This window comes from Macaca mulatta, chromosome X, assembly GCF_049350105.2.
Source record: "Macaca mulatta isolate MMU2019108-1 chromosome X, T2T-MMU8v2.0, whole genome shotgun sequence".
In the NCBI taxonomy this organism is placed as follows: domain Eukaryota; kingdom Metazoa; phylum Chordata; class Mammalia; order Primates; family Cercopithecidae; genus Macaca; species Macaca mulatta.
The window spans coordinates 19,414,983-19,442,694 of NC_133426.1; the positions used below are offsets into that span (position 1 = coordinate 19,414,983).

The 27,712-nt window shown below is 40.8% G+C and overlaps 1 protein-coding gene across 11 annotated transcripts in view; it reads right to left on the minus strand.

Annotated features, from left to right (window-relative positions):
* The window catches only part of SH3KBP1 (SH3 domain containing kinase binding protein 1), a 361,405-nt gene that overhangs the window by 153,114 nt on the left and 180,579 nt on the right, over positions 1 to 27,712 (minus strand). For 10 of the 11 annotated variants that reach the window (XM_077989618.1, XM_015127045.3, XM_015127044.3 and 7 more), the window contains 3 exons: positions 27,222 to 27,325; positions 15,059 to 15,188; positions 2,483 to 2,688 (listed from right to left, as the gene is read on the minus strand). In XM_077989618.1, coding sequence (XP_077845744.1) covers positions 2,483 to 2,688; positions 15,059 to 15,188; positions 27,222 to 27,325 — 440 coding nt within the window. Of the gene's footprint in view, positions 1 to 2,482; positions 2,689 to 6,252; positions 6,328 to 14,427; positions 14,485 to 15,058; positions 15,189 to 27,221; positions 27,326 to 27,712 lie in introns of all 11 variants that reach the window. The other variant, XM_015127038.3, reaches the window with a different exon arrangement.

Genomic DNA, 27,712 nt, shown 5'->3' on the forward strand with positions numbered 1-27,712 from the left:
CAACTATACAAGTGCTATATTATCTCACCCAATACTCTCATTCTAGAGATGTCTGTAATCTCTAAAGTGCAGCATTAACATAGATTTTAATATTATTCATTCAACAATATTTATTGAGCACCTACAATGTGCCATGCACTGTTCTAAGCACATAGATTAGTAAACAAATAAGTGATAGATACAACAAAAATAAATCTGTTAGAAGATGGTATGTGCCACAGAGAACAAAGTATTTAGTGCCAGGAAGGGGGACGGCGTGAGGTTTCTGCTAAGATGGCATGGAGGAAAGGGAGGCAGCTGAGTGGGCAGGTAGATGCAGAGTGGCCCAGGCCGAGGAGACCACTGCAGCAAATGCTCCCCGTAGGAGTGTGCATGGCATGTCTGAGGAAGAGCAAGGACCCAGAATGAAGAAAGTGAAGGGAGAGCAGTGGGGGAGGAAGTCCCAGCAGTAATGAGGATCGGGTCCCACTTTTTTTCTCAGGAAAGCCTTGGCAGGGGTGTGAGCAGATGAGTAGCATGATGTGACTTGGGTTTTCAAAGGTTCTCCCTGGCTTCGCTCTTAAGACTAAACTGTAGGGGGATGGGGAGAGGCAGAAATCACTATGAAGGAGCAGTGGAAGCGATGAGACCTAGGTGGATGATGGACACACTTAGGAGGCAGAGCTGAGAGAAACAGTCAGAGACAACCTAAGGGTTTCTGTCTTGAGCAATAGGAGTGGGAGATGGCACTGCCTTCAACTGAGATGGGGAAAGCTGTGGGTAGAGCAGTTGGAGGAGGATGATGAGTTCAGGTTTAGGCAAATGGATATGAATTTAAGATCTTCAAGTGGAGATATTGAAGTAAGCAGGCAGTTGGACATACAGCTCTGAGGTTCAGGAAAGAAATGTGCTGGGATAAAAACTTTCAAGTATTATATTTGACATTGACACTGCTATCAACAGTAATTCAATTTATTATTGGTAGCTAAAACTAATATTAATAGCGATAATTAGAGTCATACACACACGTGCGTGCGCACGTGCACACACACGCACACACACACACACACTGTCCTCCTACATGAAGAAGATAAAGGCCAGGAATCATAAAACAAACAAAAGGAATAAACTGTTTGCTGACTGAGTCAATGGTCATTTTCACTTCAACCACTTGAATAAAATGAAGAAAAACCGCATCCATTGTTCCTTTCCAACATGGGGACTTGCTCTTTTGTAAATGTTTACGGGAATCTGAATGTGACCATATGAAACAGAAGTGAGCTCAAGAGCTGGGACACTAGTTTTCAGATCTTGAAAAATGTATATTGATTGCTAAAAGGAACAATGCTGGCTGAAAGAAACTTCAACATTGAAAAAAAAAGAGTTTAAATGAAACAGTTTTTAATTTCTAGGTATCTGCCCTTTCTGCCTGACTCATCTCTAGAGGGATTTAGTGTTCGAAAAGTTTCCTTTTCAGATTCTGTTTCTAATGCATGATGACACTGGGCAAGGTTGCTGAGGGTGGGTAGAGGGGTGGATGTCCTACAGCTGCAGAAGATGATGCAACCTTTAAAATATTATCCCACCAAAAACAAACAAACAAACAAAAACACTTAAAAGTCACCCATAAACCTGAATTAGAGAGGTTGCCAATACCCCATTCCCCAAATCTGCTGGCACAGACGTCAAAGCAAACATTTCAGCAGTAGATCGAATTAACAAACATTCCTTAAGCACAGCACGAGTGTAGCTTATTATAATCTGGAAAATTCCACGGTATTTATCAACTCCTAAGCAAGGCTACAATGCTTAGAAGTATACCACAGTAGACGTCATCGGCAGCCACAAGCGCGAGGGCTCTGGGTGTGTTGCTGTGGTAACCACGTACTCAGCAGCAACATGCTGCCTGCCTCTTGCTAGCCCAGAACCAGAGGCAGAAGCAAACAGCCAGCTTCCTGAAGGGAACAACGCAGGGAGTCACAGCACAGGCCATCTCCATCATTCACACCCGCAGGAGACTTCCTTTAAACAGTCTGACATTATCTCCAACTAACTCTTAGAGAAAAGGTGCACAATTCCTTCACTCTAGTGCAGAACCACAGTCAGCACACCCAAGCACAAAGCACTAGAGAAATGTATAAGGAGAGGAGAGAAACCGGACAGTGTCTGAAAAGTGTCAGGGTCATGCACTTAGGTGGGTCCAGGAATAAGGGGTTTTTCTGGGAAGCAGATAGAGAAGTGCTGGTCCATTTGAAAAGTCATCCTGAGAAACATTCCCTAGAGAGATCAGCAAGAAAGAAAGCAGCAAACTAGAGCATGAGCCTTTCGAGGGAAGTCGTTCCCACATAGAGGGAGAGCTAAAAAAGGAGACAGGACAAACAGCTAGTACATGAGGACACGGAAATCCTAAAAGAGGAATTGGAAGCTTCCGGCACCAAACCCCACGACGTACTTCTGGATATTCCACATTATGTTGAAATCAAATAGAAACTGTCGAACATACCTTTTCCACCGGAAGAAAGTCATTTTCTACTTCAATTGACCTTGGTCTTAGTTTGATTGGCTTGTCTTTGAAAATGTCTCCAAAGCCCACTCCCTTAACTTTCTTGGGCTGGATTGCTGCAGTTGCCACTGTCCCGTTGGCACCTTCAGACTTGGTGCTGCTTGAGTCACCCCCATCACTCTCAGAGCCTGTGGTTTCCCTTAAACCTGTCAAGAGGGGGAATGGGGAGAGAAAGAGCTCAGAAATCAGCCAGAGCCCTGAAGAAGAACTTCACAACCGGCCAGGAACCACCTCTAAAAGTGTGACTGGACACAGGATAACTTGCACTAGGCTTTTGTATTCAGTATGTTGAGTAGTTTGACTGGCTCTGAGTTTTGTTTGATCTCCCCATTCCTTACTTTTAATTTTAAGATGTGAACCAAAACAACTTTTCGGCAAATCTAATTCCAAAGCAGATATCTTCGTACATGTGAAATTCACCCCTCTTTAGCCGGGAGCCTAGTTTTGATCCAAATTTGTTTTGCCATAGCCTGTGCAATAGTAACCCTTCCCACCCACTTTGTCGCCTCCCCACCCAGTCAGTACCACATACTGTACCTCCAATCTCTATGACTCATGTCAATTAGCAATTAGCAATGAAAGTAACATTTCCTAAAGGGAAACTGTAAAGCTAAAAGCCATTTAAACAAATTAGCAATTAAAGAAACCACACAAAATTATAACTGCCAAAGAATTAAATCTTTTTGGATGGCTTCACAAGGAATAAATGCATGCAGACATATTTCTCTAGGAAAGCATTAAACCAAACTTGACATTAAGACGGTTTCACTAGCAAGATGATCAGGTTTGTTAAAGAGGGAAAGGAAGCCGTCCTCCCAGAGGCCAGAATCCCCCAAACCTACAGCCCTTCTTCTCTCCTTTAAACACCCTTGTTTTCCCAAAGCTGAATACCTTTCCAAAGAAGAACATGGGGGACATGATACTCTTTCTTTGGCCTTCTGTGGCATGTGTTTGGAAGTCATAAAATAGTTATCAGCAAGACAACATGGACACTTACCTCCCCAGATTCTTTTTTTCCCAGGCTCTGCCCATAATCATGTTCCTAAAAGGAAGAGCCTATTTGTGTCTAGTTAATTTCTGGGTGTACATTCTTCCTTTGGTGGTCAGTATATCAATTATGCCATAAAAGGGCAGGATTCAAAGAATATTTTATGGAATACTAAACTCTATCATTAACCTGTCTCTGAAAGCCTCTAGAGGTGTAGAATAGCTCCTGAACATTTACTACATAACTCCTGATCATAACCATGCCCTTGAAATGAAAGTACGCCATCAAATGTTGTTCTCTATTAGCCAATTGTGCATTATCTTCCTACAGGTAAGGTGGCCTCCTAGTCCATAAGAATGATACACCAAATACTTGCTCACATAAAATCTCATAAAATGTTGAAGTCATTCAAATAAGGAAGTCTCAGTGCAGGAAGAAACTGTTAAATGAAAACAGACAAAATATAGAAAGGTCATTATAAACTGCTAACATGTTTCAGAATCAAATCCTTAAAACAATGGTTTTGTTTGTTGTTGCTGCTGTTTTCCATAAAATGGTATTTTTAAGCCAAAAGGTGGGGGAGGAGGAAGATCCCCGGTGTACATTTTAATTAACTGAAAACCAGCATTTGTGAGCAAGAACACAGGACCAAATGAGGTACAGCCCACAAGGGGGTCGGCTGCAATTCACAGGACAGGATTAGAGTGTGTAAACATCAAGAAACTTCCCCCCATTAGCTATCCATTTGTGTGCTTATCTGTTCATTGTTTTTGCAAATATCCCTGCTGGAGATACAATTTTGGAGTCTAAATATTGTATTACTTCCCCCTCAACATGTTCTCATTTTGCCGTATGGATTCTTTCTATGTGATAAATGACTTGTATATTCCTTTCTGGCTTGGAAAGAGCCATTCGAGGGTGAAATAACGAAACCATTAGTGGAAAGAAACCATCACCACCCCCGTCCCTCAGCACGCTCCTCCCATCACCACCAGAAGGCAGCAGGGCAAACAGATTAGGGCAAGTCTATTTTAGTTTTTCAAAGAGAAGGGTTCTTCTATCATTCACCATTAGCTAGAACCATAATATTTTCAGCCACTGCCATCCTCATTTCACTGAGCTTCTGGTTTTTGGGATTTACTGTCTTCTGGGCTCATCTTAATATGTTTATATGAATCACCGTGAGAAATACTCTACGTTACACAGGGAGAGGTTGCACAGTCATTCAACCACACAAGCACGGCCCGGGAAGGAAACACACGGCAGATTTTTCTTCCAGAACTTCTGGAAGGCTGGTTCTATCACTTTTAAGTGTATAAATTAAACATCTAACTATCTGTGTTGGTAAAAAAAATAATTCAAAATCTAGTTCCTTACCTTTAGAGGGAAAGAAAGATGACTTTTCATTTTCATGTTCATTTGGTGATATATCTTTTAATGACTCATGCCCATCATGCACGTTATCCCATAAAATGTCCCCATGTCAGGCCCAGAATGCCAGGTGACACTCTTGGGTTGTGCAACCCAGAGTGTGGACTGTGGATAGGGGTTGGTTCATGAAGGGCTCATTACAGGTAGGCAGTGGTGAGAGAACTACAGAAAGTATGGTGACTGGGGCGATGCTTTAGTGTTTTAACAGTGTACACTGGTGTAACTTCCAGACATGTGGCTGGTGGTGGAGTCATCTAAATGAACAGGGCACAGAGCAATCTAGGTGCTGTCAAACTCCCACGGTGAGGCACTGCATGTGTAGTGAGGTCATGTGCAGTAGGGCCAGGCACCTTCCCATGGTGGAGTGGTAAGGAGAATAAACTTGACCCCAGTTTGTGAAGCATGGCTCTGGTGTTCATGTCTGAACTTTCTCTCTCATCATATCCATGCATATATGTATGTATGCATACATGTATATGCACACTAAGCTGGATGCTTTTCCTTCAAGGTGAAAAAAAAGAAGAAAGCCTCCTCAATTTTGTTTCTGAAAGTCCTTTAACTGTCCAATTTTGTGGAATGTACCCAGTCTTCCAGCATTGATCAGTTGAGATCCATGAGACATTTTTATCTATTTTCAATTTAACACTCACATGGATAGAGCTTACTGTGTGGCAAGAACTGTTCTAAGGGCATCTCATTCATCTCCTTCCCCTCAACTTTTGGCAGCCTTATTTCACAACACAAAAGGCTACACATTGGTCTTGCCAAAAAAAGTCTGCCATGTGGTGATTGGCTGAGTGAGCAAAGCAAAATGCCATTTCTGGCATGAACTTTCATGCCAAATTCTTACTTCTTTGAACCACACAATGACAAAATGGTTTATTGGTTTCCAATGACCCACTCATAAAAAGCAATAACCATGAGAGGTTGACATCTCTGCAGGAAGCCATCTTACACCACCTCAGAAGCCCAGAGATACTGGTACAAATACATATGCCATGACAAATGCTACTGCTCCTTTGTTTGCACGTACAGTTCATGCACGCATATCACATACATGATAGACGCAGAAAGCAAACAAAAGCGCTAGGGGCTGGTGCTGGGAATGCTTCTTAGCACACACCAAGGAGATGGCACTTATCTCAGACAAATAAGTCCATGTCCTTGGGTCAGAAATTCGCACAGACACTTGGCATAAGCATGAGCAGCTCAGGAAAGGGCAGCTGCATCAAAAAACACAAGTACCCAGATCTTATCTTTACAATTGCCTTCTGCTGTTAAGGTCACTCACTGTAATAGCGTCTGTGGCCCTCCGTCTTTCCCGGTGCAGCTCGGTACAGAATTGTCCCTTCAAAGGTAGTCTTTCCTGACAGTGAATGAGAGAAGAGAAGGGGAGAGAAAAACAAGAGAGCGGGGAGGAGGGAGCAAATGATGGCAAAAGAAGGAAGAGGAAGAGTCTTTAACTGAACTTGCCTTCAATGAATCTGCTGCAAGAGCTTCATCCACAAAATTAAGTAGAGACCATTAAGCAGGATTTTAAGAATTTTACAGAATGAGCCCAAAGTCCCCATGCAACCAGTATGGCATGAGCACCCAGAAATTGGGGCTTGCCTCTGCAAATGACTGGCATGTACATTATGCCCAGTTTAAACCTGTAAGCCATTTCAACATTGTAACTTAAAGAATAGGAAAACTTCAATTAACGAGAGGGAATCCAATCAAATGGACTCCTTAATTAACTCAATTGTAGAGCACAAGCTCCTCTTTGGAGACTACGACCTATGCATAATACAGATTTAGACACATTATCCTTTATCTTCTACCCCTAGAGACCTACATGATAAAAACAAATATTCATGTCCCCAAGATTCTAAACAAGACACAGAATTCTCTTTAAAAGATCTGTCACCCTCAGTACCTTTAAGCAAGAAAATGTATTAATATACTGGAGAGCGGGGGTTCACCACTAAGGATTGAGACCAACAGTAGCATCCATATAAACATATGGGGTTTTCTGCTTAGCACCAAGGACACCAGAAAACCCTATTTCTCAAAACATCTGAATTGGGATTCTGTTGTGTCAGTCATGAAACTGTACTTAAGCATGAGGACATAGGACTCACCCAGTGTCAAATGTCAAATTATCTTTTTTTGCTGTTACAAGTAGAGATTATCAATTGCATAAGGCTGAACCCTTGGCTAGAGCCCAAATACCTCTGGAACCATGAGCAACTATACAGAATACACACATACTGCCCTGGTTTGAGTGTACTTCAACCCACCCTCCCCCCCTCCCACACCCACCCCCACACACACCCACATACATGCACACACACAAAGGCCCTACAGAGAGTACCACCAACAGGCAAAATGATTTGCTAAAGGCAAACTCAATTAATAAACATATTACTTTAAATTATCTGAGAAATAAATTATATTATGGCTTGTTAATTAAATATTCAAACTGGAGGCCAGTCATACAGCTTCCTAATAAGTCTGGAGGATGAAAAAGCTAGGCTACATTTACAGAGAAGCAGGGAGTAGAACTAAGTGAAGGGAGAGAGCAACTTGTCTCACTTCTTAGAAACATTCCATGTTAAAATGGAAAACCCAAGAGAAACCACACTGTCAGCTTCTGGGCCTTGGCCCTCCCCATATAGGAAAGGAATTGTGAATGATCAGACCAACAACTTAAATGGGATCAAGTATTTCCAATTTCCGTGTCCTACAGCCATGGTGGTATACCCTTGTTTTGAAATGCGTCCTTTTTGACAGATGCATTCTATCCAATTAAAGCAAAAACTTAGGCATTCAAATCACTGGCTGTGTAAGAATAATCTGAAGACTAAGAAAGTTTCAAATGTTCTTTCTAGACGTGAAGCTCTTGAGGACTTTGATGACAAAAGTGGAGCAAGTAACAGTGGCTAGTTTTTATTCGAGCAATTTTTTATTCTGCTTAACTTCAATCATTAAGTTACCAGTAGTCGTCAGAACACAGCTGTTTTGTGAGCTAGGCCCTCTAAAAGTTAACAGCAGCAGTCCTCTCAAGTGTCAGAAAAAAAGGAAGTGTAAGAATTTTTAAAAGGCAGTATTTCGATAATGTTCCTCCAAGTACACTAGAACTTCCATGTGTTCTTCCCCAAGACCAAGTCTGAGAGTCACTGAGGTAGACCATGGCTGTGATGTCTCTGAATGGTCAAGCCTTTCTGCAAAGGCTCTCTGTGCACTGGCAGCAAGGCAATTTGAGATGTAGTCTGGGCTGGGGCTGGGTGAGGACACATAGGTGTCCTATGTGAAAAGCAAAAGACGCAGCCAACCGGAAAGGTTATGAATATGAGTAATGTTGATCTTATTGGGGGAAACAGTATACTGTCACTGTTAAATATTAGTACTTGAAGGCAGTAAACACTATAAAAGGGAAGAGTTTTAAAATTTACACACAAAACCATACACTTACGCTAGCATCTAATTTTGCCTGAAACTATGACATCAATTTGCTCATCATTCTTCATTGCTAATAGAACATCATACTCCAAACAAATACCATCTAATATTAAAATGAAAAAAAGTCTAATGATGCCACAGAGTGGGATTTGTCAGACTGGCTTTCATTTTTATACGCAAGGGATGTTGAGCAATCCATTTCTTACAGCTAATGAAACACAATTATTTCTGCATCATGGCAGTGGTTTGCTATACATTTTTTAAAACCATCTTTGCTTTCTCTCTTTTTTTTGAGACAGGGTCTTGCTCTGTCACCCAGGCTCGAGTGCAATGGCACAATCATAGTTCACTGCAGCCTTGACCTCTTGGGTTCAAGCGATCCTCCTGCCTCAGCCTCCTGAGTAATGGGACCACAGGCAGATGCCACCATACCTAGCTAATTTCTATTTTTTGTAGAGATGGGGTTTCACTATGTTGCCTAGGCCGGTCGCAAACTCCTGGGTTCAAGTGATCCTCCCACCTCAGCCTCCCAAAGTGCTGGGATTACAGGTGTGAGCCACCACACCTGGCCTCCATCTTCATCTTTGTCTTAGCCTGACAAGCCACTAAAGTATCAGAACCTCAACTTTTTAAATAAGGAATTAGGAAAATGAGAAATTCAATACCAACAGAAAACTCATGGTTATTAATGGTTACAGAAAGAAAATGCAAACTTTCTCCCTCTGAAGATTGTGGGAAATAACTGAAAATGTTTCTGTAGCTATAGAACTAAAAAACAGGGACACTTTTAGTTTTACAACCATTATTTGAAAGCAAATAATATCAAAGGATGTGAAAAACAGAAAAGACACATTTATGTCTTAAATGTAAGGCAAAATACATATGAAATTGAAATTGGACAGCAGTCATATCTGGATTTCTTTGCCACTGCACATTATTTAGTCAACAGTAGAATGTGCAAAATTGTAACTGAAAAGGCAATTAACTAATCATGATCTGTGACAATAAGAGGAAGAAATAAGCTAAACTGTACTCAGGCTTGAAATCTGTCAGATGACCTGTGAAAAGGTAAACTATTTGTGTAATGGTGGCAGCACCAGAATGTGTATGGAAGGCTTGCATGTCATTTTCTCCCCATCACTCAGAAGCCTGGGAGTTAATTTCACTGGGCTTCAGTGTTCTCATCTGACACTGAGTTAAATAATATCTAAATTCCTTTCCACCTTAACATCATAAGATTCTGCTACACTATTAGCACAACCACTTGACTGTTTTGATTTTTAAAAACCTAATTTACTAAACACTTTTTTGGACTACTGATCTGTTACATGGGAGCCCATTTTATTATTTTTTTTAAATTTCTGGTTGAAACCTCTTTGCAAGCCCTAATGAGTAACTAGGTTTGGGGGACAATTATCAATGGCTGCTAACACTCAAAAAGTAGGATGGCCAGACATTATGAGCCTCCAAGTGGATTATCCATTACCACCTAGGTGGCAGGTCTGCGATATATTTTATATATTTTATATATATATATATATATATATATATATATATCTCCTGAATCTAATCAAGTCCCTAGATCTAATGATTAATTTATAGGAATACAGATTTAATGGCACAACAGAGATGAAATCGGCAAAAGCCACACTGTGAGAAACTAATGGAAAAAGGGGCTCAGTTGCTTTAGCAAAAAAATTACAAGAAAAAAAGGAGATATGAAGGAGAAATCTATAGATTCAAACAGATTTGAGACATACTAACGGCAATGTATGTACTTTATTTGGATACAGACTCAAATGAATGGTAATAAAGAAGACTTTAGGGGAAAGTGAACAGTGACCATGTGTTTAATTATTCTAAGGAATTGCCGTAATTGTATGTGTGTGAGATAAATGGTATTTTAAGACACTCTTTTATTGATGCATGTTAAAATATTTATGAATGAAGTTATATAATATTTGGGGTTTGCCTTCAAGATAATATGGACAAAGCCTGTGGAGGGCTATAATTTTAACAAATTGGCCAAAGGTTGATAATTGCTGAAGCTGAGTGATAGGTACACAGAGGTTCATTAGACTATTCTTATTTTTGTATATGTTAGACATTTTCAATAATAAAAAAGTTTATAAGAATTTTTTTTTGAAAAACTACCTTTAAGGTTTCATAAGTTCTGAAAATGGTAAAGATGTTTTCAAATTTAAATATGCAGCAAAAAGTTTCTGCTACTACATAACTATAAATTTTCCTCTCTGAGATAAAATGGATAAAATATCCACCAACACAATCATTGCAATTCTTTCTTTGATAGACTAGATTACCCTAAACAAAGATCTAAGAAAGTTTAGAGACTTTCATAACCAACTACCATATGTAAAAATACATCAGAATAAGAGAGAGAAAAGCAAGTTCAAAAGACTTTCACCTGTCATTCAAAAATAAAAATGCCTCCTTATAGTAAAAGGGGATTCAATAAGCATTTATTAAACACCTACCATGTGTCAAGCAGTCTTGGCACACTCCCTTATAAATATAATGCCAATGTTTCTTCTATCACATTCATCCATTGGTACACAAAATTCAACTCAATAACTACTTCAAAGACTTTCTGGAAGTAGAAATGTGAAGAATGCAAATACCAAATAAACATGTGCACATACAGAAGTAGGAGTGTATGTGTGTGTGTCAGAAACAAAGAGATATATGTGCATTCACTGTATACATGGCTCATATTCAGATACAGATTTTGTCATTCTTAGAAAAACCTTACCCTAATGTGTGGTAGCATTTAAATTAAGAGGATTTGCATACAATGTCACTATGATCTCTAAAAATTACCAGTATAGCACAAACATTAGAAATTTAACTTACTCCCATATCTGTGTATTAATTAAGCAATCTCTGTGAAAAATGAACTGTAATTTGTGACGAGTATTAGTGGGTTGGCCTAACAAAGACCTAGATTAAGTACATTTTATCTCATACCAGAGTAAAAAGCTAGATGTCTTTTGTGTATGAACCACATTTTGTCTTTTACGGTTTCATACAAAAGTAATATGCATGTACTATAATTATAAAAAGATGTTATCACTGGGGGAAACTGGGTGAAGGGTACAAGGATCTCTCTGTACAGTTTTGTATTTATTGTTGTAACTTTCTGTTAATCTATATTTCAAAACAAAAAGGTTTTTGTTTTTGTTTTTGTTTTAAGTAAAGCACATCAAAACTACTAACACCATTATCTGGGAATGGAGAATAAGCAGATCCCTTTTAAAACCAAAGGCTCTACTTACAGAAATCCTACCAGTACATATAATTTCTGTATGTGATCTGATCCAATTACAGAAATCTTAACATAGTCACACACTGAAGCAAATTCAGGGTGTAAGTGGCCACTGGATATATATATTTTTTAAATAGTCTCTCTCTGTAGCCCAGGCTGGAATACAGTCGTGTGATCATGGCTCACTGCAACCTCTGCCTCCCGGGTTCAAGCACTTCTCATGCCTCAGCCTCCTGAGTAGCTGGGATTACAGGTATGTGCCAGCATGTCTGGCTAATTTTTGTTTTTTTGTTTTTGTTTTTAGTAGAGACAGGGTTTCACCGTGATGGCCAAGCTGGTCTCAAACTCCTGGGCTCAAGTTATCCACCTGTCTTGGCCTCCCAAAGTGCTGGGATTATAGGCATGAACCACCATGCCTGGCCTGCTACTGGAAATTCTGTCAGAACACTGAGAGATACTATTTCTCTCTTTCAGGGAATTACTTCAAGTTAGCAAGCTATTCATTATCCTCACATCTGCTCCTCTATGAAGCCCCACATCCCCATGGGACTGGCCTCTTTGTGCCCCATTCTTCTTCAGATGCTTACTTTGCAGAGCACCTGGACACTTTGCTGAACTTGGGTTTGCATGTCCGCTTTCTGCAGTGTGAGCTTACTGAAAGCAGGGACCCTGTCTGATTTGTCTCTGTATATCATCAGTGCCTTGGACAGTGTTTTAGTAACAACACGGTGTCAATAAAGATTGAATGAATGAAGAATAGAAGGAAGGAAGGAGAGAAAGAAACATGGATAGATCGATGGATATGGACCAACGGATGGAGAGATGGGCCCTCTTTTCCTTAACTGCTTATACAGGAAGATTACAAAAGCCATGTACCCTTTATCAGAAGCAGCCATCCTTGTTAGGAGACCATGCCTCTCCGGGGATTCAAAATCCCCTCAACAATGGCAACTAAACATGGCTGCTGAAACTATTGGGCTCTCCTGGTCTTGAAATGGAAGGCTTTTAATTGAGTAACTGTGTGTGGGGAACAGTCTCTAGAAGAGAGAATGCCCCTTCTGAATAGGTGATGACAAAATGCTAAATGGGAAGACCATTCCACCCAACCTCCTAATCTTCTGTACCAGGAATTCCAGCACCATATACCTTTAACTGATGGGTCAGCCAAGGTGAGCTGTCCATATTACTGACTTGGAATGAGAGAAGTCAATTTGTTTCAATAGTTCTAAAGATACAAGAGGCATTACTCCCCTGATCTTCCAGCTCTGAGAGCATAGCTAAGATGGCAGGACACCAAGATGTCAAGACTTTTCCTAAGAGGTTGTCTAATACTTCCCCAGATCTCCTCCTCTGCATCAGTAGAGGAACTCCGAAGTAATTTCCAAATGCAGTCACAATGCTTCAGCCAACACACTATCAATCAGTATGCCAGCAGCCTCCAAGCAACTGATACTAACTGGTTATGTCTCAACAGTTATCTTGACTAACAATGAGAGCAACCATTTAGTATGGGTCTGCTATGGAGCAAGGTGGTTTATGCACATTATTGCTATTGGAACTTGTAATGAATTTATTCATGGAAATAATGTTATAATGACCCAATTTGGTCCTCCCTCCAAAAAATCCCATTTAATCCACAATGTCCCTAACATAGAGTACTGTTATTATGGGACCTAATTACCAGGTACAATAGTTATTCCAGAGTACAAAAGAAGACACCAGGGCAGCTAGAATTCTTTTTTTTTTTTTTTTTTTTTTTGAGACGGAGTCTCGCTCTGTCACCCAGGCTGGAGTGCAGTGGCCGGATCTCAGCTCACTGCAAGCTCCGCCTCCCGGGTTCACGCCATTCTCCTGCCTCAGCCTCCCTAGTAGCTGGGACTACAGGCGCCTGCCACCTCGCCCGGCTAAGTTTTTGTATTTTTAGTAGAGACGGGGTTTCACTGTGTTACCCAGGATGGTCTCGATCTCCTGACCTCGTGATCCGCCCGTCTCGGCCTCCCAAAGTGCTGGGATTACAGGCTTGAGCCACCGCGCCCGGCCGAGGTGTAGAATTCTAATATGGATTTTGAAAGCAATAGTACCTTCCACTAATGTGGGATCAAGGACACCTTCTCCCCTCCCAGTAGTACTCATCAGCTGGGCCATGTTAATAGAGAATCCTCCTGCCCTGAGCCAGAGAAGGCAACAGGAGCTCCAAGACACCTTGTTTGCCCCTCAACCCCTTCCAAACCTTCCTACCATAGACTCTAGGATGGAATGGGGTTCAGGGGTAGGAGGGTCCCGGGCTTTGGCAGTGGAGGGAAGGAGCACTGCTGAAGCCACTGGGTAACCAGCAAGTACTGCTGTTTCTGGGTATGTCAGGCTACATCATCCAGAGCTGCTGCTGAGACACCAAGTGAAGGAAGTCGCCTGAGCACTTCTCTGGAAATGGCGTTACCTCCAAATCAGACATTTATGTAATCATACTACTGGTTAAATAAAAGAGACACAAACTAACACGAGAACACCACTCAAGTCAGGTTTTTCCAAATGAAAAAGGAAGACATTTAAGAATGATTTGGGCAGGACTAAGCTGCCCTCCTCTTGTCAGAAAGGAAATTCTGCAACCCCAGGTAGTGCTGCACAGTTGAGCCTCCTACAACATTCATGCCCATGACCTTGGCTCAAGACGGCACAAGAGATACACAGACGCCCACAGTTGGGTTAGTGACTGGGAGAACAAAGTTTCCCGGTCCTGACCTTTTGCTCCGTGAGCTGGAAAGGGCAGCAGAGAAGCTGGAGGGAGACCTTCAGGCCCTGGAGAAAGAAAGACCTGAAGTTCGTTGTCACCATCGCAGAAGGACACACATGCTCACCACCCAAGGTGGGACCTGGACTCTCAGTTGTCTTGACCTACTTTTAAGGGGATTGGCATGCACTCATCTTGTCATAGCACTTTACTTCTCACCATCACTGATTTTTTTTTTTTTTTTTTTTTTTTTTTTCAATTTCTCCAAGTCCCTCAAGGGATGCTGAGAAACACTGACAATCCCATTTGGTTCATTTTTTAAATAATTATGAACTTACAGTAAGCAACACTCTAGAAGTATATGGAGGCACAGCAACATGGGCCACCCATGAGACAGTATTACCAAGGCATGAAGGCTGGCAGTTACCTATCCAGAGACATACAGAATGTGTGGCTATAGGTCACACCTTTATAGTGATCAGCTTCCTAAACCACAGTGGGTTAAGGTAGTATAACCAAAAAACTACTCGTGAGCGTTTACCACAGCCTCTCGGCATAGGATACAGAACAGAAGGGAGGCTGGAGCACAGCCTGCCAGTCCCCCCCTCCCCCGCTCCTGCTTGGTAGGGTGGACTTCCTTACTTGACTTTGATAGCTGCTCATCCTGGGAAATGCCAAGCTCATCCGACTCCCCTGACAGCTCCTTGATGAAGTTGGAAGGAAACATTCCAGTCTTCCCGTTGAGAACACCTTCCCACCATCCTTCCTCTACCTGCAGAGATACAAACAAAAGAGCAGAGATGCAAGGGTCAGGTTAGACATGGTGGTTTCCAATTTTGCTCCCGTCTGTATGGTATAGCATGTAGAGCCCACGCAGGGAGACTAGATGGCTTTAAAGTTAACAGGGAACAAGAAAACAGACCACATAGAGCCTTGAGATTCAGGCTAAAGAAGGGGGTGTTTACCTGGGGTCCATAAATGCAAACAGACAAAATTAATACTTCATTTTCATTGGCCTCTAACTGAAATTTGGCATCTGCTTTGGTTATGAATGTAGGGTAGGTAACACATCAATATTAGAAGGACCTGTGACTCATCAACAAACCAACCACAGATATTTTCATATCACATCATAGATGCTATGGGTATCTCAAAATATCTTTTGTGCTCATTGCTGCTTTGAAATGGTGATAGTTATTACACCTACTGGGAGACCTTTGCTATTTAGTCTATTAATAAGGATACCTATAGATTACTATATCAAAATTTGGTTTTAAAATAATTTGACAACTATTTCAATATAAATTGTTCCCTTTATAATCCTATGTGTTTTATTTTATGCATTTAAAACCATTATCTAAAAACTGAGAATGGCTTCCCCAGACTACCAAACTAACTAAACAGCTTTAAAAATATAGTTAAAAATTTACCTGTAGGCTAAGAACTCAATCAGAAAGTATAAGAGCTTCCTGTACATTTCTGAAGGGTTCTAGCTTACCCTAAGATGAACCGAAAGCAGGTAGGGAGGTAGGAAGGGTAGCGAGACTATGATATCTGAGTAAGGAGTGAAAGCTGAATCGGGGGAGCAGTGAGAATGGATGAGGCAGATTTGGATTAGAGGCCCTTTGAGGTCTGAGCTGGCCTTGAGTGATCAACTAGCAGGGATGGGTGACAGAAGGGTAAAAAAATTGTCCCTGCATTTTGTAATAGAGCCACTAGAAGAATAGCAGAAGTCACAATAGCAAACTGGCTTCTTAGAGGAAAATAAGGGCAGTTTGAAAACAAGCAAGTATTAAGTTATAAGCAGTATGGTGGGGTACAATACAACCTTTGGAATTGTTTTACCATGTACACGTACAGACAGTCTCCAATTTACAATAGGTCGACTTAGGATTTTTGACTTTATGATGGTGCAAAAGTGATATGCATTCAGCAGGAACCATACTTCAAATTTTGAATTTTGATCTTTTCCTAGACTAGCAATAGGTAGTACAATACTTCTATAATGCTGGGCAGCGGCAGCAAACCTCAGCTCCCAGTAAGCCATGTGATCACGAAGGTAAACAACCGACACTCTTCAGTATGCTGTGTTGCCAAATGATTTTGCCCAACTATAGGCTAATGGAAGTGTTGTGAACACATTTAAGGTAGGCTAGGCTAAGCTACGCTGTTTGGTAGGTCAGGTGTATTAAATACATTTTCAACTTATGATATTTTCAACTTATGATGGTTTATTGGGACATAATCCCATTGTAAGTTGAGGAACGTCTGTATTACCAATCCAAATTAATAAATACAACTTAAAAGTTAAAATAATTTAAACAAAAAAGAAAAAGAAACTTTGAGTCAAAAGTCCAGCTCAAATTTTGTCTGTCCTGAAACTTAGCAGTTGTGTGACTTTATTCAAATTTGTCCTACCAAAATGAACCCCGTTTTATTCCCATCTGCATGATGGGAATAATTAACACACTTCACAGTTGTCATCTTTAGGACAGCATCTCAATCTGCGTTAGAGGTATATATGCATTACTAATCTTCACTAGGGGCTGCAGGACATAGAACTGTATAGGACATGTCCTTAGTTTTCCTCAAGAGGTGAATACTCTACCAAGATAGAAAGGTGTGACTAAACATTAGCAATGCAAGGTAAATAGATGAGAAAAGACCATGACTTAGCACACATCAAACTTGTTACACAAAGTTGAGCTCACTGAGATCTGTGGTGCTAAAGGAAGGCTTTGAGAAAAAAGAAATCAAAATTAAGGTAGGCTTTTAGAAGAAGAAATGGCAGCCATACTTAGGGGACAGGTGTGTATGAGAAAGGGGGCTGCTGATGGAGCCTGTGGAATGGAGATAACCTGAACGATATGTTTAGAGCATTTATAAGGAAACTTGTGTGATACAGACTCGCAGAGTGGCAATTACATTTGCACGATCACAAAATCTTCAGGAGAGAATCCAGATGACGGCATCCATGCACAACTGTCCCAACGACTATTTGATACCAAATCGTGGCATTTCACAGCATTTCCACTGAAATCATTCCATGTTTCTATGCCAATTCAACTGACACATATTATTTTTTCAAGGAGCTTTTTATAGGCTTAGATGGTTAGGAAGATTCACCATGAGTCTCAGTATCAATCATCACAGGATTTGTTGAGCAGAGTCCTTTGTGCTGGTACTGAATAAGAAACCAGAAAATGACCCTCTCTCTCCCAGGAGTCACAGGGCAGGAGGGGAAAATCAAGGGCACAAACCACAAATGAGCAGTCCCTGGCATAATCCCCAACAGCACGGGGTAGCTGGGCCAATTCCAACCCACTTAGTTCGAAGATGTCTGGAACATTCCTATTCCTAGTAATAAGTGGCTCCTGCCCAAGATCCCTGAGGGAAGCCATCCTGATGTGTAGGAAAAGCAGGCTGTCTGCTGGGAAAAGAGATGTATCTTCACCTCACCACACCCCCAGATGCCTGTATCACTGTCAAAAGCACAGTCTGAGAGGAGTGGCCTATGGGAAAATGGCAGAGGTCTATCATTAGCCACACAGTAAGTGGAGGGGCAGACAATAAAACCACTGCTCATCGCCTGGGCACACACTTCCCATCACAGGCGCATCATGGGCAAGATGCTCATTTCTCTGTGAGCTGGAGCCCTTCATGAGGATGGTGTGGGTGGCCCCAGTACCAGTGAGAGTCGTTCAGTACTATTTCCTTCTATAACCAGGCCAGCTATTTTGGTCTCGAGACTGAGGTTGGAGACAGGAGAAAAATGATACCTCACACTATCCCTCTTCAGAGATATTCTAGTTCAACTTCCTGCATAAAGATGAGGACATGGACACTGCCATGTGATTTCATTCATTCATTCATTCATTCATTCACTCATTCTAAGAGTAAAGCACAGTGCCTCACACATTGAATGAATGAATGAACGAATGAATGGCAGGGACATTATTGGGAAAAATCCTCCATGGGACCTATAGAGCTCTGATTTCCCCCACAGAAAAAGGTTTCCTTCCTGTGAGGAGCAAAAGGAACTGAGAGATCCTAACTATATTCGCCACTGTTCTTAACTAGGTACTGCCACACCCAGGTCTGTGTGGTCCTCCCAATTCCACCAATTCTACCAATATTTAGTGAGCACCTATCTTGCACTGCCCCAGTACCTGGAGACAGATTCATTGCTGAACAAAACAGATAAAGACTCCATCCTTGAGAAGTTTCCAACAAGAGAGAGGAAGTTACAGAGCCTGAACACCCCATGCCCCTTCTTAGAAATCAAGCTTACTTATGTTTGCATTTCTATAGTTAAGAAAAGAAAGAAATGCATCTCTTTGTAAGAAAGTAGGGATCATGAATACCACACCAAGGGCTTATAACTTCCACCCCAAAGAAAGGACAATAATAAAAGGGGGCAGATGCCCATCTTCTCCCTTCCCCACTCATAAACAGTCCTCTGCAGGCCTTGGCTCTAGGCTGAGAACAAATCCCACCTGTGTCCCTCTATGACCAACCCAGCCAGCTCTGGAGCCCTCTGATCAGTTTTGCCTCTTCTAGAACTTCATATAAATGCACTAAGATACAATTTCACTGTGCCCCAAGAGTGAATCTCACCTTTGGCCCAGAGCTGGAAGCAGAGCAGCTTACACCTGGTAGTGTTTGAGAACGACAGAATAAAACCACTTCAACAGTGTCTATCTGAGGGCCTTGAAATTTTCATGTCTTTACAATCAACAGCATCTAAGTGGGTTCAGAGTCCAAGGAAGTAGTTTTTAAATCTTAGCCCTGTCAGAGATTGGGCAAACACCTGGGTGAACTTCAATACTCCCATCCCCACCCCTTCTTGCGCCCCATTTGTAAGGCATTAAAGAAGTCTGTGACTGAAAAGATAGCGTGCTACCTGTGAGTACTTGGCTATTCAGACCAGTTCCTATTTATCACCCCTGAAGTTTTACCTGTCAACTGGACTAAGAAGGGGAACAGAGGCTTTACCAGGTCTACAGTCTACCGAAGGGCACAAGTAGCAAGACAGAAAAAAATTCATCTAAGGACGACTATAGCTTTTTTTAATCCAATGAATACTTTGATACCCAAACCCCAGTCAGAAGCACACTGGAGGGGTGGGTTTGAGGGAAGCCTGGGGTTAGGGGGATGCACACAGGCAAATGAAGTCAGCTTCATTGTTTCAAGAGCTGTTTTACCATTCTTCCCATAAAAGAAAAGTGACACATCAAAGTCTAAGGAAAGGCCCACACCTTAATGTTGCTAAAATTTTCCTCAAATTTTTTTCAGAAGTAACTGAATGAAAATTGTAATACTGTTCTTTCTCTTAGTTGTGAAAGGCAGGGAAAGGTGTTTTGAGAATTTTTAAAACACTAGAAAAATGTTAAGATAGCTTTTAAAGCTTTTTTAAAATTGAAGTATAATTTACATAAATGCACAGAACTTAACAATACAAGCTGATTAGTTTTGATAAATGCCCATTGTAGCCAACGCCTCTATTAACATACAGAGCATTTTCATCACTCCAGAAAGTTCCCTGTGCCCCTTCCTAGTCAATCCACCTCCAAGCAATCATTAATCTGATTTCTATCACCTTTGATTCATTTTACTTCTTCTAGAACTTCATATAAATGTGCTGAGACATAATTTTAACTTTTTAAATATTATTGAAAATACAAACTGTTTCTGGTAAATATGTTTTTCTATCAGTAGAATTGGTGAAAAAAACATATGTTTAAGGGGGGCATTTCCTGAAGGCATAAACACCTACATTATTTTCAATTTCAGAGGATGTGAGAAAGCTGGCTATGTCAAATATAAACAACCATTATCTAGGTCCTAAATGGCTGGACCAATGTTTTCCCCCAGTTCCTGTGTAGTTCATTGTATGATTACCTCTTTCTGGCTGGGCCAGAACATTCCATTCACATAGAGAAGTTGATTTTCATTCCCTCCCCTCACTTTTCTGAGAACAAGGCTATTCTACATGAGAGGGGGCCCTCAAAGAGAAATCTGTAGAGTAACTGGAAGGGAAGTCATTTAAGAAAACATATACAATTTCTATTTAAGACTTAGGCCAACTGCCCAACAAGACAGAGCAACATCCATGATTTTTCATCAGAGTGGAAAGGGTTTCTGGTAGAGCTTTTGGAAACTTCCTTCAGCAGTGCTTGATAATCTTGTCCTTCAAAAACAGCCACAGGTCCCCAAATTCCTAAGTGAGTCCAATGCTAAGGTCTTTCTATCATTCCAATTAAAAAATATGAATAAATGGTAACACAAGCCAGCAAGATAACCTTTCTGATGAATCAAGATCCTCAAGTTTTCTCCCATCACTATTTCCAGGTGAGAAAATGGTTATGGGGATATATTCACCTGGGAAATCCCTAGATTAGGAATCTTTAAACAGGTGCTCCTTTGAAAGTTCAGTGTGGCCAGCGCTATAACTTTGATCTCAACCCCATTTCATTGCATCCACCAGCACCTGCTTTCTATAACCTATACCTGTCCCAAAGGTTCACAGGTCCTCCCCTACTGCAGAGCAAGGCTCTACTAACACCATGTCCTCCTTCCTCCAGCACCTAACAAAAATACCACTCACCATTTGCATATTCAGTTGAAATCTCATCTATTCTACAAAGCATCTTCTTCACCTTCTGTGACTACTCCTATTTTTATATTCCTCTCTCATTCATCAATGCCATCATTTGCCACTTCGGTAACATCTTGGGTGGACAGTTACCTTAACTGTGTATATCTTGCCCTCCCTCACTAGACTTAACATGTTTCAAGAGACAGGTTCTATTCAATCAATCTCTGAATCTCAGTAAACACAGTTTCTCTCAGAGTGTAAGCACTGAAATATTTGATAAATCCCACAGCTATGCAAATCTATTATAAATACCTTTAAACTTGCAAATATGTTACTTTTATATGATTGTGGCCTGTTTTTTTTTTTTTTATTATTATTATACTTTGAGTTCTAGGGTACATGTGCATAACGTGCAGGTTTGTTACATATGTATACTTGTGCCATGTTGGTGTGCTGCAACCATCAACTCGTCAGCACCCATCAACTCGTCATTTACATCAGGTATAACTCCCAATGCAATCCCTCCCCACTCCCCCCTCCCCATGATAGGCCCCAGTGTGTGAGGTTCCCCTTCCCGAGTACAAGTGATCTCATTGTTCAGTTCCCACCTATGAGTGAGAACATGCGGTGTTTGGTTTTCTGTTCTTGTGATAGTTTGCTAAGAATGATGGTTTCCAGCTGCATCCATGTCCCTACAAAGGACACAAACTCATCCTTTTTGATGGCTGCATAGTATTCCATGGTGTATATGTGCCACATTTTCTTAATCCAGTCTGTCACTGATGGACATTTGGGTTGATTCCAAGTCTTTGCTATTGTGAATAGTGCTGCAATAAACATACGTGTGCATGTGTCTTTATAGCAGCATGATTTATAATCCTTTGGGTATATACCCGGTAATGGGATGGCTGGGTCATATGACCTGTTTTGTATGCTGATGATTCAAATCTAATCAACTTTCTCTTCTAAACACGGCTTCCTTCTCCTTAATATGAATGTTTTACCATCTCTGCACATTAGGAAATCAGAGGTGTTCATGTAAACATGTAAAAGTTATTTGGAGAAGTAATTGTAGAACAGCCCAAGCTCTATGGATTATCAAATTCCAATAAGCAGATATTTTATATTTATTTATTTTTATTTTTTTGCAAAGAGATACAAACCCTTCTAAAGCAAGGCGATATCTTAACAGGTAAGAACTTCGGTATGCTTCGATCACCTATTAACTGATCAGCGTTTGAATAAACTTGACTTCCCATGGGCAAAAATGACATGAGGATGGACTGCCTATCCACACCCACAAAAGTTGTCTGACTGATTTAAAGTTCTGATGAAGTTCAAGGGCCTATTTAACTCTAGCTAAGTGTACCAAATCTTCTATGGGCACAAGAAGGAAGATGCAGAAGTACTTCGAAAATGGAAGTTATCATCTTTGCAAGCCACAAAACCAGGTTAGGCTTTAAGCCAGCCTGACTGGGGGCCACTGGGAAAAGTAACCATAAAGAACACATAAAAACAAGAATCTTTGAACATCCCTTGAGCCATGACTGAGAGACTGGCTAAGACCAAGCTAATCCAACACAAGAGGAAAAGTGGCTCCTTTCCCAGGCTCTAGATAACATAGAAAAACAAAGTGGCTTCGGCCAGGTGCAGTGGTTCACACCTGTAATACCAGCACTTTGGGAGGCCGAGGCGGGTGGATCACAAGGTCAGGAGATCAAGACCACCCTGGCTAATATGGTGAAACCCCGTCTCTATTAAAAAAGATACAAAAAAAAAAATCAGCCAGGTGTGGCGGCAGGCACCTGTAGTCCCAGCTACTCAGGAGGCTAAGGCAGGAGAATGGCGTGAACCTGGGAGGCGGAGCTTGCAGTGAGCCGAGATCATGCCACAGAACTCCAGCCTGGGTGACAGAGCAGGACTCCATCTCAAAAAAAAAAAAAAAAAAAAAAAAAAAAAAAACAAAGTGGCTTATACACTTTTCAAAAACAACAACAACAACAACAAAATAACAACAACAAAAAAACACATCATAGGCCAAAAAGCCCACATAAAAATTCCAGGGGCCTTCAAATGCTATTTCTCCTATAAATCTCATTCACATGCCATCTCTGTTCTTCCTATAATTAGAACTTTGCCTGTATTTATTTGTCTTCTCCATTCAGGATAAAAATGACCCAGTGTGTATTCACAATGATTTCTTTAAAAATATCAATCCAGGAATTCACAGCCTGCTACTTTCCTTTTGAATTGGCAGTCTGGTTCCTTTGGGTTCACAACGATGATTTCTTTTCACAGCACAACCATCACTCTCCAGCCAGGAGCTAGAAGCATGGCAGGTGCTTTCTTGGCAGGCACCTTGCTTTGCCAACTCCACTACCCCACACTGCCCTGAGCACTCCCTTCCTTCCCTAAACCATGCTTTGGAGGCTGGCTCAGGCTGAGCAGTCAGGGCTGGTAGACTCGCTCCTGCCAGATGAGCAAGCTGTTCACCCGACCAAGGGTCAAAGTTGTTTCTACCTAAACCTGCTTAAGTCTCTTGCTCATTATTGGTAGCACACATTTGGTTAAATTGCACAAAAATATTCAGGTGTGAAGAGAAAGAGTTGGTGGTGAGGAAGGATAAAGGTAATGATCTGAAGGTTTTAAAAAAAACCGTTGCCACATTTGGTGTGAAGGAGACAACTAAAGAAGGTAAGGGGTGAGTGGTGGGGGGTGCGGCTCTAGAACTTGAGACAGAACCCAGTGGGAATCATCGAGGATGCACCATGGATGCAGAGATAGATGGAACTCAAACCAGCAAACCCATATTTAGGGAAGTGGCCTTGGCCCTATGTCATAAGATTGTATTGATAAATTATGAACGAATATTCATTTTGATATTTTAAGCTAAAATTAGATATTAAGGCAGATGTTTTAGGACTTTAGGATTCCCTACTTGATCCAACTCTTTCAAAAAAACTAGTCCGTAAATTCAAAATCCTCCTAAGGCTTATCTGTCGGGGCAAAAAGAGAAAAAAAGTGTGTGTGTGTGTGTGTGTGTGTGTGTGTGTGTGTGTGTGTGTGTGTACAGCTTTGCAAAATTAGAGAAATCCATCTATTAATCAATAAAAATATTATACACATACAATACATGTTATATTTTATTAATAGATTAATCCTACAGTATTGCAAAACTATTATGTTCTTGCCTTGATCTGTCTCTGTGATTTAGGGGTTTTTGTTTATTGCCTTTTTCTGTTTATTTTTAATCATCAGTGGAATTAGAGAAGAGCTATCATTAGCATTTATATAACATTCACTACAAGAGAAAAGGACAGATTTTATATTATACAGTGACAAGGGCCCAGTCTCTGCAATATAACAAGTAAACTGGAACAATGGGGAATTTTTGATGATATTTTAAAACTTTGGATTAAAAGGCCAGCCTTTACACATTTTGTTTTATGTAAATATCATAGACTATATGGTTATTTTTTCCTTTTTCCTACTTGAAGCAAGTCCAGAATGACGAGCAGGATTTAGCTGGCAGTGAATAATAGAAAGGAGGCTGGTATTGTAGATGATGGCAAAGGCCTATCAGCCTCTAGGCAAATCCAGTAACAGCTCTGCCAGCGCTCCTCTCTCTCCTTTATGCAATCAACATTCAGTTTCTCTGCAGCCAATAGGCAGGCAAAAGTGGGCAATATTTCTGAGAAATGTATTAATCATTTTCCTGGTCTTGACTTGTGGTTTTTCTTAATGCATTATTACAACATTAAAAGAAAAGTCATCTTCTATGACAGAAGCATTTTCAATTCTTGTTCCCTTTCAGTATTTGATCACAAGCATATAGATATATTTTACATGGTTTTATCCTAGTGTATGCAGTTTTGTGTTCTGATTTGTTCAATTTGCAAAAAAACTATTTTTGTATTTCCATTGATTCATTTACTTATTCAGCAAGCATTTATTAAAGTGCGTATTAGGTTTCAGGCACTATTCCAGGTACCACAAATATAAAAATAGACAAAAATCAGGTCCCTGCCATTGAAAAGCTCTCAGCTTAGTAGAATATAACAGATAATTACAATGCAAAGTATCATAACAAATACATATTTAAAAACCTGTGTTTACCATCTTAATGGCTTCACAATGTTCTACCTGGAAAATACACCTTAATTTTCCTTCTTGATTATTTTTCATTATCACAAATACTGCTGTAATTAACACGTTTCACATGTTTCTTCTATCATCAATCAGTTTCTGTGGATAAATTCTCAGGAATGAGATCACTGAGTCAAAAAGTGTTATTCAGATATCTATAGCTCTTGACATACCTTGCCAAATAGCTTCATATAAGGATAACACAGACATACAAATTCACCAGTTCTTCTACGCCTTGCCAACAGCCTTACCACTAAATATTTTCTTCGGATTTTCATAAGTAAAAACCCATTATTGTCTTAATTTGTATTTATTTAATTAACAGCCAAGCAGAACATTTTCTTGTGGTTAAGATATTTTTCTCCGTCTGGGTTCTGTGTTTATGGCAAATTTATCTATAATTTATCATTGTTATAAGAGCTTCCTAATATTTTCACATACTACATATATACTAACTTTTGTCATAATTTGTTGCAAATGTTTTCCTATTTATTGTCTTTCTTTAGCTGGACTACCTTCAATTCATACCAAAATCTTAACCATTTTTCTTATTAGTCACATCTGTTTATTTTTTCTTCTGGAATTTCTTTCCATGGTTACAGCCTTAAGAAATTTGTCATTCTACCACTGAAATAAATGTCCTCTGTTGTCCATTCATTTTTTTCACTCATTTAACTTTCAATAAATGTCTCCTATGTGCCCTGCTTGCCACCAGGGGTAAAAAAGGATGAATGACATGTTAATTATCCAAAATTTGGAAGTAGGTAAAAGGGGTTCCTGCATGCCCTCCCAGTGCCACACTGGGGACCCCATTAATTGCTTCTGGAGGGACATGTATCTCTGCTTGGCACACTATTTACTATTTATGAGGCTAGTTTACAACTCTGTTACTGTGGATGTTAACTGGTGAAAACTGAGAGCACTGCAAATGATTCCTGCCAGGTAGTAACAAAAATAAATTTTGACGAGCAGAAATGCAAAGGATTTGTACCCTAAAAAAGATAACCTCAAAGGTCACAGTTTTATTGCACTGTAGAGCACTATGTAGTTATGCATGTAACTTAGCAATCTTAAATATTTTTTTTCAGTCATTATCTTTGTTCTTTCACAATTCTCTTCAGGCCAGCCTTACCATCTTACAGATCCCTTCATTAATGAGTTAAATAAAACTCTGACACAGGCTCACATTAGGTTATGTACGAGTTAGGAAATCTGGCTTCTAGCATCACCCCTGCCACTTCCACCCCCATGACAGTTCCCTTAAGGTCCTCCTCAACTTCTAGCTTCCTTTTCTATGAATTGTGGGTTTCTGTGAGGTCAGAGGGCATCAGCAAACAATAAGCAATTAGAAAACTGTGTTTCTACATATAGATACAACTGTTGAATCAGAATGAATGATAAGGTTCTAAGCCTAAAACCCAGGATCCCTTGGGCCTAAGGGAATCTGGAGGGACATTTCACTAGCAAGAACAAGAGAATGTGGTACAGCAGGAAGAGTGAGGGTCTCCAATCACAGGGACCAGGCTTGGCCGTCAACCCTGCCTCTTCTAGGGTCTCTTGATCCTCCTTCCTCATCACACACAATAAACTGTGTGGGCTGAGGAAATGGGCTAACGCTTAAAGAACTTTGTCACATCTGCTACATACTACAGTCTTCTAAGAAATTTCACTCCTTTTTTTTGGCCTCTAAATCCACAATGTCCCCCACAATAAATACTAAATCCATGCTCTAAAGATGGATCTGGGTCACTCTGGATACCCAGAGTCTATGATCAATTCAAGTAGAAGAGAAAACTTGGTGGCACCGGGTTGGAAATTCAGAGGTATTTAGTAAGCTGTGTCAGAGACAATGCTTTCCAATGGCCCCAGGTTTGAACTCAGCTGGCTTGGGGGCATTCCTCTGGGGAAAGCCATTTTCTCAGACAGGAGACTCAACTAGAGGATCCCTAATTTCAAGACCAAACAGCCTGTGAGCCTGCAGCAAGGCGTTTTCATGGGTGGGTAAGCAGTGACTATGACAGCCCATTCGAGGCCACTGCACTGCCCGGCCGGGTTGCTTACCTCTCCTACCACCTCTATGATGTCACCAACTTTCAGCTCAAGTTCATCATCATTCTGGGGCAGGTAGCTGAAAGCCACCTGGCACCGGCGCCTCCGTCGCTCGCCTGGATGGGAAAAGCAAAATATTTAGAGACAGCTCTTCTCCCCAAATTAGATTTTTAAAGAGAGGCTTCCTAGGCATGCAGGCAAATTAAGCTGACTTGTCTCAAATAGCTCTCTGGGACATGGCTAGAGGCACGGCAGCCCTGGTCTCTTAGAGAGAGGCAGTAGAAAGCAGAGCAATGCTTCTTGGTCTTTTAAAAGCTGCTGGGTCAGAAAGGCATGGATATGAGAAACCGATCCATTGGTGCAGAAGGCAAATACCCCACCCCTGAAGCACTGGAGCACAGTGTTGCCTTAAACGGTTTTCCATGGATGGGGCTTTATATTTGCTGCTATTGATTTTTAATGGAAGCTGATGTGATGTGGTAGAGAAAAAAGAATGGTCTGCT